Source organism: Bombina bombina, chromosome 4, assembly GCF_027579735.1.
Source record: "Bombina bombina isolate aBomBom1 chromosome 4, aBomBom1.pri, whole genome shotgun sequence".
In the NCBI taxonomy this organism is placed as follows: domain Eukaryota; kingdom Metazoa; phylum Chordata; class Amphibia; order Anura; family Bombinatoridae; genus Bombina; species Bombina bombina.
The window spans coordinates 664,968,638-664,982,589 of record NC_069502.1 but is presented as its reverse complement, the minus strand read 5'-3'; the positions used below and the strand labels follow the sequence as shown (position 1 = coordinate 664,982,589).

Below are 13,952 nucleotides of genomic sequence, written 5' to 3'. Positions count from 1 at the left end.
AAGGTGTACAAAGTGGACTGACATTCTCACAAGGAATATAAAGAAGACTGACATTAATTTGAGAATGTATATGCACTATTATTCACATCAGCATCATCACATGATGATTTTTACTTACAGATTTGTGAAGTCGTGGCAACCAAAGATATGCAGAGACAAGAAGACCGGAGAATTTCAGCAGAAATGTTAATGTTTTCTTACTGTCTCCTAACATTAAAAGGAACACAGAAGATACAAACCAGTCATATCCGGGATAACCATTCTGCAAAAACGCTGTGTGCAAGCAACAGTCAAGGAAGTGTTATGCTAGTGATGTTCGCGGAGAGAAAAATACTTTATATAATGTTTTAGCACCTGAGAGTACATAACCTATTTAGCAAATATAACTACAAATGAAAAAAAATATAAGAAAATAAATGCAAATAAGTAAAAAAAGATTAAATATCTGTTCCCACTAGAACACTGGTTTTTAAACCTGTCATCAGTCCTCCCCAACAGGACAGATTTTCAGGATTACTTGAATAAGAACAGGTAAATTACAGTTGTTAAAATAAAGGCAGCAGTTATTTCTACCTACCAGTGTTTTTAATGAGAGATAACCCTTTCACTGACTGTGAACCTTCTTTAAGACAACATTTTGCAGTACTAATAGATTATATGTTTGACTAAAGTATTTTGGCTTTATTTTTGACATTCCAGTAATATAATACTTGCATGAAATGTGAGAAGCAGGTAGGTAGGATCAGGAGCATGCACATGGCTGGGGCACTATACAGTAGGATTTTTGCAAATTATTTTTTATCATGTTATACATTGTGCAAACAATGCTTAAAATCTTCATTCAAAACTCCTGCCGTATAGTTACCCAGTCATATACTATCGACCTACAGTGCTGTTTCCATAGGCTTTAAGGAAGATACTTGTAGTTACCACCAGTTTATACAGCCTACAGCAGCAATGGAAACTAGGCCTAAGTATTTTCCTAAGCAACCCCCCCCCCAAAAAAAATAAAAATAAAAAAAAAATGGATCATTTCTGGATCATGAAAGACAAATTTAGGGTTCATTGCCCCTTTAAGGAAAGTGCAACAGAAAACATAATCCATCCAGAGGATACAGAGATGAGAGGTGGTAGCATTTTGTTGTTGTTTCAAAAATTGTTCACATTGTTTCAGTATTTCAGTAAGATCCTTTTCACTGCTGCTTTTCAAAATATTTAGGTGTCTACCGTACCTTAAAAACACAACATAATTATAATATGGTTAAAAAACAAAACAAACAAAAAACAACTTTAATGTGTAGTAAATCTATAACAAAAGTATTTATTATGTCACAATTTCACACATTTTATCTAAATAACACTAACTTGTTGTTTAGTTAATATACTGATACAAACATTTGTAAAGTCTTTAGCATGGTTTAACTTTACTAATAGTAGCAGCTAACATTGTTACACCAAACAACAATACAGATGAAATAATATACTGGATATTTGTCATACTGGCTTCTCTACAATCACTCTCAAGCAGATGGTATTAACCACATCCAATAGTTATTGCTATAAGTGCCATTACACACATTATTAAAGCACTTGCATGGCCCTAAAAGTGTTAAAGGGGCATACAACTCAAAATTTTCCTTTTCATGATTCAGATAGAACACAGAATTTTAAACAACTTTACAATTTACTTCTATTATCAAATTTTCTTCCTTTTCTTGTGGTTCTATGTTGAAAAGCTCAGGCGTGTGCAGATGTCTGCAGAACTATTTGGCAGCAGTTTTGCAACAATGTTTTATATTAGTAAGACCACTAGATAGCAGCACTATTTTCTGCTGCCTAGTGCTTCAGGCATGTACACGATGCCGATCTAGGTATCTCTTCAACAAAGAATAACATGAGAACGAAGCAAATTTGATAATAAAAGTAAATCGGAAACTTTTTAAAAATTCTATTCTCTATCAAGAAAATGTTTTGGGTTTCATGTCCCTTTAATTAGGAGAGGTAAAAATGAGGCTGCTCTCATTAGAGATGTTCTTTAGTGTTCTCCACAGAAAATGTTATTAAACAGCTGGCAATATGAAGTAGCCGGGTGGGGGCAGTGTAATTCTTTGTAAAGTTATAAGATTTTCTGCTTATGAAAGCACAAATGAATTGCTTAATTTAAAGGGGCAGTCTACTCCAAAATGTTTAATTTTTAAAAAGATAGATAACATCTTTACTACCAATTCCACAGCTTTGCATAACCAACATTGTTATATTAATATACTTTATAACCTTTAAACCTGTAAATGTCTGCCCTCTCTAAGCGCGCCTGCAGGTAGCCTTTATCTAAGTGCAGTTTATTAGCTTTTCACAGCAAGACACTGTTAGTTGGTGTGCCATATAGATACAATTGTTTTAACTCCTTTGGTGCTATTCATTAGCCAGCACTAACAGGCAAGTCTGTAAATGGCACTGAAATAAGAGGGCCGTTAGCAAAAGGCTTAGATACAAGGTAATCAGAGGTAAAAAAGTATATTGTGTTGGTTATGCAAAACTAGGGAATGACTAATAAAGGGATTATCTATCTTTTTAAACAATACAAATGTTGAAGCAGCCTGTCCCTTTAAAATAAAGTTTTTTTTTTTTTTTTGTTTTTTTTTTATTGAGGTAAAGATTTGGCATACAAACAAGGGATTGCAGCAATAAACAACATAACTTTTGAATATTCTCAAAAAAAAAAAAAAGATACATCGTATGGGTTACATATTGTAGTTATTTTTGTGCTAACACTAATAGCAATCTACTTGGGAGAAGACGGATGATACATACAATTGCTGCAAAAAGAAAAGAAAAGAAAAAAAAAAACAGTACATCAGCATGCCAATGAGCAAATTAAAACCTTCATGTCTCTTTGCAAGCCCACACTTGGGCCACAGATCAGAATGTAAAACATAGCAGTAACTGAAGGTTGCATCAAATGTAGGAGACCACTTATGGGTCCCGTTATCTTAACCTCTAGTTTTTTAACATATATTTTTCTTAGGAGGAAAATTCTGAACAAGAATTCAACAGTACAATACACATTAGCCATATAAAATTTGACACATCAAACGCTTAACCAGTCAAACCTTACTGAAAAGATACATTTCTCAGCAGCTTGGACTTTCTGTGTCAAGTGAAATATTAGAATTCCTTTTTATCAGGATTACTTATCTGTTACCTCCTATCTTAATTGTCTGATCACATCTTTGTTTTGCCGGAACAGTTGAATATGATCTCTAGTCCTTGACCCATTTTAAACTGTCCCTTAATCTAAATCTTGTGTTGCTCTACCTTATCTGATTCTTGAGTCCGTCTTAACCTTATATTCTTATTATGCAGATCCTTCCCTATCTACTCTGACCTGTACTCAAGATTTCTCACAACAGTTCTGACAATAAAATATTATTACGACTCAGGGAAAAAGGGGGGGAAGAAAGACAGAGAGAAAAAAAAAAAAAAAAAAAGCCCACCGAGGAGATACCCTCACTAGAGAACTGCCGGTGAATTCCATTTTGCTTCTATATGTGTGTTAATCCTGCCTTAGCGACTATGTGCCCAGCTTGACGGTAATGAGCCGTCTAGGATTAATTCTAGGAAAAGTATAGAATCTTGGAATGGCAAGAGAATGTACTGTTGGACTATTGTCGATTCTCCCTGAATATACTTTTTCCATTTCTTAAAAAATAGAAAGACCTGTTTAGCTGCTCCTTTGTCTAATCCTATTATCTCTATCAAAATCTGGCTTCTCAAGGCGTTTGTGAGTTCGGTAATTGAGGGAGCCTCTCTATGCTTCCACCCTTTACATAACTGGTTCCTTGCAATCAAGATTACTAAGTTTATGAGAAGTCTGTCTCCTATATTTTGTGATGGATACAAAAAGAATATATGTTCTGCCTCTAGTTCTAGCTTGTCTCTAACTTTTCTGTTAATCCAATATTGGATTTTGCTCCAGTATTGCGAAATTTTCGGGCAAGACCAGAAATAGTGCAGCAAATCCGCGTTTGCTTTATGGCATTTAGGGCACATAACCTGTGATTGGGACCACTTAGCAATTCTGGCTGGGGTTAAATAAAAATTATTTATTACCTTAGCCTGTGATTCTCTCAAATTGATTCTACCTGTGGCTTCTTTTGCTCTGACGATGCTATCCATTATATCCTTATCTAGGAGTTCGGGAAAGAAAAGTACATATCTCTGTTTACATTGGTTGATGTGCAGTTCTCCTTCTTTACTCATTATCTGTTGATACCAGTACGATAAGGCTCTAACACCTGCTTTGTACAGAGATATCCCTGCCTCGATCATTAATTGCGCCCAATGTTTACTAAACCTTGTATCATAGTCGTTTATGAAGTGGCGGATCTGTAAATATGCATAGAAGTGCTGGGATGGTAAACTGTATTCCCGTGCAAGATGCTCAAATGTCCTGATGTGCCCAGTGAGTGGATCTTTCAGCTGTGATACATATGTCAGGGCTTTGGTTTCCCATATTTGAAATATACTATTGCAGTGTCCTGGTGGAAAAACTGGGTTACCAGTAATCGGCAGTAGTCTAGAAGTCTGAAATTCTATCCCCAATATTTTACAGTATTTCTGCCAGGCGATCACTACGTTTGCAAATGTTACTAATCTAGTTATATTGCTTGGTAGCTTTCTATATGGGCAGTGCAATACTGCCTGTAGGTTGAAGGGTTTAATTAATTCTGTTTCATATTCAAAATAGGTAACATGGTCTAATTTGCTAAGCCAGTCTACCCCGAATTTAGCCAAGGAGACCATATTGTAGTATTTTATATTTGGACATGAAAAGCCTCCAAACCGCTTATCCTGGGTCAGTTTATTGAGAGCGATACGGCGAGGTCTTTTTCCCCCAAATAAAAAAAGCACAGGCCTTGTTATAATTATCAATGTCTTTTTTGTGTAATAAAAGGGGTAAATTTTGTAGCAAGAATAGGAATTTTGGAAAGATAATAGTCTTAATGACATTGATACGGGCTGAAATGGATAGATAGTATAAATTCCATCTTGCGAGATCGTGTTGCAGATTCTGAAAAGGATCTTTGAAGTTAAGCTGATACCAGGATGCTGGGTTCTTACTGATCTTGATGCCTAGGTAATTAATGCTCTGTACTTCTTTAAAATTATCAGAGTAGCTAAATCTATTTTTCCTGATCCAGAGAATTTCTGATTTATTAATGTTTATTTTATATCCAGAGAAGGAACTGAAAATATTTAGTATTTTCATAAAGCATGGTATAGATTGCTTTGTGTGTTGTAGGAATATTAATAGATCATCTGCATAGAGTGTCACAGACACCTTCTGATTACCCACCAAGATTGGTGGGAGAGTCTTCCTAAGATATATAGCGAGGGGTTCCAATGCGATGTCGAATAGAATTGGCGAAAGTGGACAACCCTGACGTGTTCCTTTGCCTAGAGTAATGCTTTGTGATAATTCACCGTTGATGAGAAGTTGAGACCTGGGTTTTTTATACACTAACCCGATCAAATCGACCAGAGCGCCGGAGAAACCGAACTTCTTCAACGAATTTATTAGGTGGTCCCAGATAATTGAATCAAAAGCCTTCTCGGCGTCCACAGTGAGTAAGGCTATGTCTGCCCCCTGAGTTCTCTTTCCGGCGTCCTGGTCAATCCGATGGAGATAGTCCACTGTGGTAAGAACTCTGCGCATGTTTCTGACCGCATTTCTTCCTGCAATAAATCCTGCCTGGTCGGGATGGATAATATCTGTAATAAATTTTTTTAACCTTTCTGCAATAAGGGACATTAATATTTTGTAGTCCTGGTTGAGAAGCGAAATCGGACGATATGACGCAACGTGGGTTGGGTCCTTCGCTTTCTTGTGAATCAAAGTAACTACAGAGTCAGAGAAATAGATTGATTTCATGTCTTTCTGCAAGTAATACTGGTTAAAAAGTCTATTTAAGGTGCCCGCTATTTCTGACGCCGTAATTTTGTAAAACTCTGCAGTAAGACCGTCCGGCCCTGCAGCTTTGCCGAGTTTAGAGTTTTTTATGGTTTCTAGTATTTCTGTTTCAGCAATAGGTGCATTAATTATCTGTAACGCTTCTTGCGATATTTGGGGGACATCTAAACCCAGCCAGAGTTGCTCTTTTTGCTTCTCATTCACCTCTTCCCTTGCATATAATTTACTATAATACTCAAAAATATCTTGCTGATTTCCTCTTTGTTACTAAAGAGTTTCCCCTCAGACCTGATTGAGAAAATTTGATTTGATTTTTTCCTAAATTTAACCAACCTGGCCAGATGTTTAGCCGATATACCCTGACTGCCCTGAAATGACGCCCTATTCCTCAGCTCTTCATATGCCCCGACCTTAATTAGATATTGTTCTCTTTCCGTTCTTGCTGCTTTGTAAGAGTCCCAATTCTCTTTATTGGGTGTTCTGAGGTATTTCGCATATTTATTTTTAAGCTGGTTTGATAATTGTAGCTCTCTTGCTTTCTTTTCTTTATTTCTTTTAATCATATAGGCTCTTATTTCCCCCCGCATGACCGCTTTCCCTGCTTCCCAGAACACCTCAACTTTGTTTATGTAGTCCCTGTTTTGTGTGGAGTATTCTCCCCATCTTTGCTGCAACCAGTTTACAAATTTTATGTTCCTGTACATATATTGAGGAAAACGAAATGTATTCGAAGTTTTTTTGGAGAGGGTACTCCACACAATTCTTAAGCCAATTATCGCATGATCCGACAAAATAATCTCTGAGATATGTGACTCAATGTTGTTTCTCATAATATAATCATCTACCAGAAACATATCGATTCGGGAGAAATTTTTGTGAGCACCTGATTCGCAAGTGAATTCCCGAGTGTCTGGATGTTGGATTCGTCAGGGATCGTGAAGTTTTAGCATACGTGCAAACCTCTGCAGATATTTGGCTTCCCTATTATTGGATGTTCTACTCCTGATTCTATGCCTGTCTAGCTCAGGGCACATAGTGCTGTTAAAGTCTCCTGCTACTATCAAGTTCTGCCCAATATATGGGGATATAACCTTTGTCAATTTCTCCCAGAACTGGAAGTCCCAGCTATTCGGGGTATATAGATTACACAGTGTCCAAATCCTTTGATCTATCTTCAGTTGCAATACTATATATCTCCCCCCTGGATCCAGTTCCTGCTTGATTATCGTGTATGCTAACTCCCTGCCCAACATAATTGCTACGCCTTTTTTGCGTTTTTCGCAAGGTGTGGCGATTATTTCAGCTATCCAATTTTTTTTTAACTTTCCTATCTCTACCTTCTTGAGATGTAATTCCTGGAGTAGAATAATGTCTGGATGTTGTTTTTTTGCTAACTTGAGAACATTCTTGCGTTTACTTGGAGATGTTATTCCCCCTACATTCCAGGAAATTATATTTAATGAATTACTCATTTATTGTAACTCTAAACAATTTGTGTGAAGCAAACAAAGAAAAAAAAAAAAAAAAAAAAAAAAAAAAAAGAAAGAAAAAAGAAAGATAAAAAGCCAATCCCTCGCCCCCCTTACCCTTTAATCCTATCCAAATCACCAGTTTAATCTCCAGGTCCATCGCTTACCCTGCTCTTTGAAAACTGCTTAAACGTCTATGTTATTGTCTCTGCAGAACTCCTTAGCCTCTTCAATTGTGTTTAATGCAATGACGCCATCCATGCCCAGTACCGTAATTTTTGCTGGGTACTTCATAGTTGCCTTCAGCCGTGCCTTTATTAGGCCAGAGCAGAATGGCGCCATTGCACGTCTTTTTGTCGAAGTTTCTATTGAGTAATCCTGAAATAACAAAATCTGTTTGGTGTCTATAGTGAGTGTCTGGGTCTGCCTGTATTTCTGCATGATTTTAACTTTGTCTTGGAAGTTTAAATATTTTATCATGACCATTCTTGGTCGCGTGCTGCCATCTTTTGGCTGTCTTATCATGCCTACCCTATGTGCTCTCTCTACCTGTATTCCTCCCTCTGCGACTTGTATGCCTAGTAGATTGGGTAAAGTTTGGGAGCTGAATAGTAGGAGATCATCAAACTCTCTGGACTCTGGTAGTCCTATGACACGCACGTTACTCCTCCTAGACCTATCTTCTAAATCCTCAATCTTAGCTTTTAGTGCTTTTATCTCGTCTGAGTGCGTGTCAATAGCAGATTCCTGATTGAAATGTCTGTCCTCAATACTGGAAATTCGATTTTCTACCTCTAACAGCCTACTTGAAAATTGCTTTATTTCACTTGAGATCTCTGAGATCTCGCCCTTGATTATTTCAAATTGAGGCAGAATTAAATCTGCCAATTAATTCGTAGTAAGTTGTTTTTCCAAATTCGGATCTGGACTTCTAAAAGAAACTTCTTGTAAATTTTCCTGTAAGGGTTTTTGTTTTTTATCCCTCCTCGGAGGCATAGCTGGGGATTTATTTTTGGGATTTGTGATGTATTTCTCCATTTATTATGTAAATGCCAAATTCCCTGTTTAACCACTAGATAAGTGTATGGGGAGAATATGCTGGTACAATGATGCTCAGATTGTAATGGAAAAGAGTAGCTACTGTGCAATACTACTATACCCCTTTTGGAGTTTAATGATCGACCCTCTCTGGTCTGCAACCTAGCCTTTTTATCCGAGCAATTTCTTTAATATTATAGTTGCTCAGACGAAATTAATTTTGTAAAGGAAAGAAACAGGATCTAGGTTAGAGTGTCAGTTTAGCCTTTCACACATTCATAGACAGTAGAACACAAGAGTGACCGGGATTACTATTACCAAAAACTATATACAATACAGCTCCAATCTTTCAGAGAGGCACAGTTTCATAGCCTCAAAATATGAACATTAGGCGACTTAAATTCACTTTTCACACAGAGACATTTTAAGCTATACAGATATACAACACAGCTCCACTCTTTGGATTCTTATATAATATTTAGACCAATACTTTTGGCAGCTTATTGTATATCCCTATAGTCAAAATCTATTCAGATCTTACAGTACAGCGTAACAATATATCAAAGTACGGACCTCTTAGTCTCTTAACATTACACACTCACTATCTTCACCGTTGTCGATATTCATAGAAGGAAAAAAGAAATAAAAACTTTGCTGCTTAAATTACAGGGCTAAATAGACATCCAAACTGTTCCTAGTCAGCAATAAAAAGTTTCACTACTAGGTTTATAAGAGATAACAAGAAATAAATTGTAGCAGTCTAACTTTAACTATACACCTTATTCCTGAATAAAGTCAGGAGGGAGTCCGGGAACCATTAACCTGACTGCTTAGAATTCAGAGGCGACCTACTAGTATATATAATATATATTATTCAAACTGACGAATGCTAATAATCAAATTCTTGGCCTTCCACAGTTATGGTTTATATCAACATTATTTCAGATTAAGATATCAGTTACCGCTTACTCTTAATTGTTATTATCTATATATACTAGTACTGCTCAGTGTATAAACAGGCTATTGCAAGTTGTTCATAAAGCCCCATAACACACAATAAATCAAAATCACTGTATATTGCATGTTGTAAGTAGGGTAAGCAATATCTAAGCAGGAGCTAAGAAAAAGATAAAATAAATTAACTTGCAAATTGTTTCAATATGTCACTTTGAGGATAACAGTTCGAGCAAATGCACTCAATGTTTCAAATTTGATTGATATCCCAGATTCAGCACGTATACTTTTTGGCTCTTGCAGTACGGTTAAGTCTTATTCATCAAAAGAAAGACTATAAATTGGTGCCGCAGCCTCTAAGGAGTGATATATATAGCGACATAATAAATAATAAAAGTACTTGCGCTTTTTGGACTTTTCTGAGAGGTCAGCGTATCTTTCACAACAGGGAGATTTTGGATCCGCTCCTCTGGCCGCCTTACTTTACCTCCAGCTGTCGCAGACCTGTGTTTTATACACGACTCTTGACAGAGAGGCGGATTATTCAACTTGGGTATTAGGTTAAGATTTGCACAGGTAAAAGCCTCCAACAGCATGCGTTAGTGGAACACAGGCTTTCAGACAGACTGAGGGCGATGTAGATCTAGTCAGCTTACAGCTCCGGTCAGTCTCCCTCTAGTCCGGGGATGTTTGTGTTTGTTCCCTCAGTGATAGCAGCAGATTTCAAACAAAGGGCAGTGAAATACTTCACTTTCTCCGCTGAGAAGAAAAAAAACAAAAAACCGGCTCCCGCCTCTCTGTGTGCGATGGGGAACTTCCACTCAGCTGGATATTACAAGGATCAGCTGCACTTATCTGGAAATCGGTGTGACTTGAGTTAGAAAAGATAGTCCCGGCGACTCGTCTTGGCGTCTCCTGATAACAGCTGGGGGTATTCCAACACCTATGTCCTAGGAGCCCAGGAGTTTCGACAATAGGCTATGTTGTGCGCTGGTTCAGCTTTAGACTCCGAGCAGCTTTGCTGCCCTCAGTTGAATTCTAGCTCCTGGAGTAGCGCTCTCACCTCTTCGTCATCAGCCGGACCGGTTCCACAAAATCCCGTACACCGGGGATTTATGCCTCAAACAGGGGAGGCGGCGCCGCGCGCCGCGGTCCGGATTCAGCAGCTGAAGGTGAGCTCCTGATGTGATCGTCTGGGAAGGCGGTCTTGAGAAAACCTTGCAAGTAAAGGATAGCAAGTCTCCAGCGACCTGCTTCCGAAAGCAGCGAGTCCCTTCACAATTGCTTTGAGCGTAGTGGTTTGACAGACACTAAGGTAGTGGCTCTGGCTAGGGAGCCTCAAACAGCTTTGCTCGACTTCCCCGTCTTACCCCTTGCAGCAGTGGGGTAGTGTCCTAGGGAGTATACCAGGTACTCCAGCAACGGACCGTGACGGCGGCTTGTTCTTTCACGAGCTCCTTCGGGCAGCACGCCAGATTCGCGTGCTCCGTCTAGCTCCACCTACAGGAAGTCCCCCTTTAAAATAAAGTTATTTAAGGATAATCTGTGCAATAAGCATTAAAATGTTAATATTAGCTAAGTTTAGCTTACTATTGACTTACATTTAAGCATTAAAATGGTTCTGGGGAGAACAGTGTTCTAAATAGGTTGCAGGTAATTGTGTACAGTAGAGCTGATATTAGAAGCATTACATATTGAAATGTATCATAGGATTCACATACAGGGTTTGCCTTAATGCTTTGGGTAAAAATATAGTAAAAAAACCAAACAAACAAAAACAACCTTCCTAAGTTGAGGGAAAGAGTGAAGGTAACTGTTTTGTCTTGTAAAATGTGTTTGAATTTCATCATTGCAGTAGCCCATTAAAATCCATAATCATTGTTGCAGCTGAATACTAAAGTACATAACTTTTGTCCCTAGAAAGAGGAGCTACCTATCATACCCGGTTCACGAGAAATAGATGGGTAGCTAATCAGTGTCAGTTTGCAACAAACAACAATCTGCTATTTTCTATAGGAACTTTTAAGGAAATGTAGGCCTAGATTTAGAGTTCGGCGGTAGCCGTCAAAACCAGCGTTAGAGGCTCCTAACGCTGGTTTTGGGCGCCCGCTGGTATTTGGAGTCAGTGATTAAAGGGTCTAACGCTCACTTTGCAGCCGCGACTTTTCCATACCGCAGATCCCCCTACACCATTTGCGTAGCCTATCTTTTCAATGGGATCTTTCTAACGCCGGTATTTAGAGTCGTTTCTGCAGTGAGCGTTAGAGCTCTAACGACAAGATTCCAGCCGCCTGAAAATAGCAGGAGTTAAGAGCTTTCTGGCTAACGCCGGTTTATAAAGCTCTTAACTACTGTACCCTAAAGTACACTAACACCCATAAACTACCTATGTACCCCTAAACCGAGGTCCCCCCACATCGCCGCCACTCGATTAAAAATTTTAACCCCTAATCTGCCGACCGCCACCTACGTTATACTTATGTACCCCTAATCTGCTGCCCCTAACCCCGCCGACCCCTATATTACATTTATTAACCCCTAATCTGCCCCCCACAACATCGCCGCCAGCTACTTAAAATAATTAACCCCTAATCTTCCGACCGCAAAGCGCCGCCACCTACGTTATCCCTATGTACCCCTAATCTGCTACCCCTAACACCGCCGACCCCTATATTATATTTATTATCCCCTAATCTGCCCCCCTCAACGTCGCCGACACCTGCCTACACTTATTAACCCCTAATCTGCCGAGCGGACCTGAGCGCTACTATAATAAAGTTATTAACCCCTAACCCGCCTCACTAACCCTATAATAAATAGTATTAACCCCCTAATCTGCCCTCCCTAACATCGCCGACACCTACCTTCAATTATTAACCCCTAATCTTCCGATCGGAGCTCACCGCTATTCTAATAAATGTATTAACCCCTAAAGCTAAGTCTAACCCTAACACTAACACCCCCCTAACTTAAATATAATTTACATCTAACGAAATAAATTAACTCTTATTAAATAAATTAATCCTATTTAAAGCTAAATACTTACCTGTAAAATAAACCCTAATATAGCTACAATATAAATTATAATTATATTTTAGCTATTTTAGGATTAATATTTATTTTACAGGCAACTTGGTATTTATTTTAACTAGGTACAATAGCTATTAAATAGTTAAGAACTATTTAATAGTTACCTAGTTAAAATAATTACAAAATTACCTGTAAAATAAATCCTAACCTAAGATATAATTAAACCTAACACTACCCTATCAATAAAATAATTAAATAAACTACCTACAATTACCTACAATTAACCTAACACTACACTATCAATAAATAAATTAAATACAATTGCTACAAATAAATACAATTAAATAAACTAGCTAAAGTACAAAAAATAAAAAAGAACTAAGTTACAGAAAATAAAAAAATATTTACAAACATAAGAAAAATATTACAACAATTTTAAACTAATTACACCTACTCTAAGCCCCCTAATAAAATAACAAAGCCCCCCAAAATAAAAAATTCCCTACCCTATTCTAAATTTAAAAAGTTACAAGCTCTTTTACCTTACCAGCCAGGAACAGGGCCCTTTGCGGGGCGTGCCCCAAGAAGTTCAGCTCTTTTGCCTGTAAAAGAAAACATACAATACCCCCCCCCCCAACATTACAACCCACCACCCACATACCCCTAATCTAACCCAAACCACCCTTAAATAAACCTAACACTAATCCCCTGATGATCTTCCTACCTTGTCTTCACCATACCAGGTTCACCGATCCGTCCTGGCTCCGATATCTTCATCGAACCCAAGCGGGGGCTAGACATCCACTGAAGAAGTCCAGAAGAGGCTCCAAAGTCTTCATCCTATCCGGCAAGAAGAGGACATCCGGACCGGCAAACATCTTCTCCAAGCCGCATCTTCTATCTTCTTCCATCCGGTGCGGAGCGGGTCCATCTTGAAGCAGGCGACGCGGATCCATCCTCTTCTTCCGATGTCTCCCGACGAATGACGGTTCCTTTCAGGGACGTCATCCAAGATGGCGTCCCTCGAATTCCGATTGGCTGATAGGATTCTATCAGCCAATCGGAATTAAGGTAGGAATTTTCTGATTGGCTGATGGAATCAGCCAATCAGAATCTAGTTCAATCCGATTGGCCGATCCAATCAGCCAATCAGATTGAGCTCGCATTCTATTGGCTGATCGGAACAGCCAATAGAATGCGAGCTCAATCTGATTGGCTGATTGGATCAGCCAATCGGATTGAACTTGATTCTGATTGGCTGATTCCATCAGCCAATCAGAAAATTCCTACCTTAATTCCGATTGGCTGATAGAATCCTATCAGCCAATCGGAATTCGAGGGACGCCATCTTGGATGACGTCCCTTAAAGGAACCGTCATTCGTCGGGAGACATCGGAAGAAGAGGATGGATCCGCGTCGCCTGCTTCAAGATGGACCCGCTCCGCACCGGATGGAAGAAGATAGAAGATGCGGCTTGGAGAAGATGTTTG

The 13,952-nt window shown here is 38.6% G+C and overlaps 1 protein-coding gene across 1 annotated transcript in view; it reads right to left on the bottom strand.

The window, feature by feature from the left end:
- Nucleotides 1-13,952, bottom strand: part of TBC1D32 (TBC1 domain family member 32) — a 695,824-nt gene that overhangs the window by 51,867 nt on the left and 630,005 nt on the right. The window contains exons 30-31 of the mRNA XM_053710787.1: nt 1,117-1,232; nt 119-273 (exon numbers count right to left, since the gene is read on the bottom strand). Of these exons, the coding sequence (XP_053566762.1) occupies nt 119-273; nt 1,117-1,232 (271 nt within the window). The remainder of the gene's footprint in view (nt 1-118; nt 274-1,116; nt 1,233-13,952) is intronic.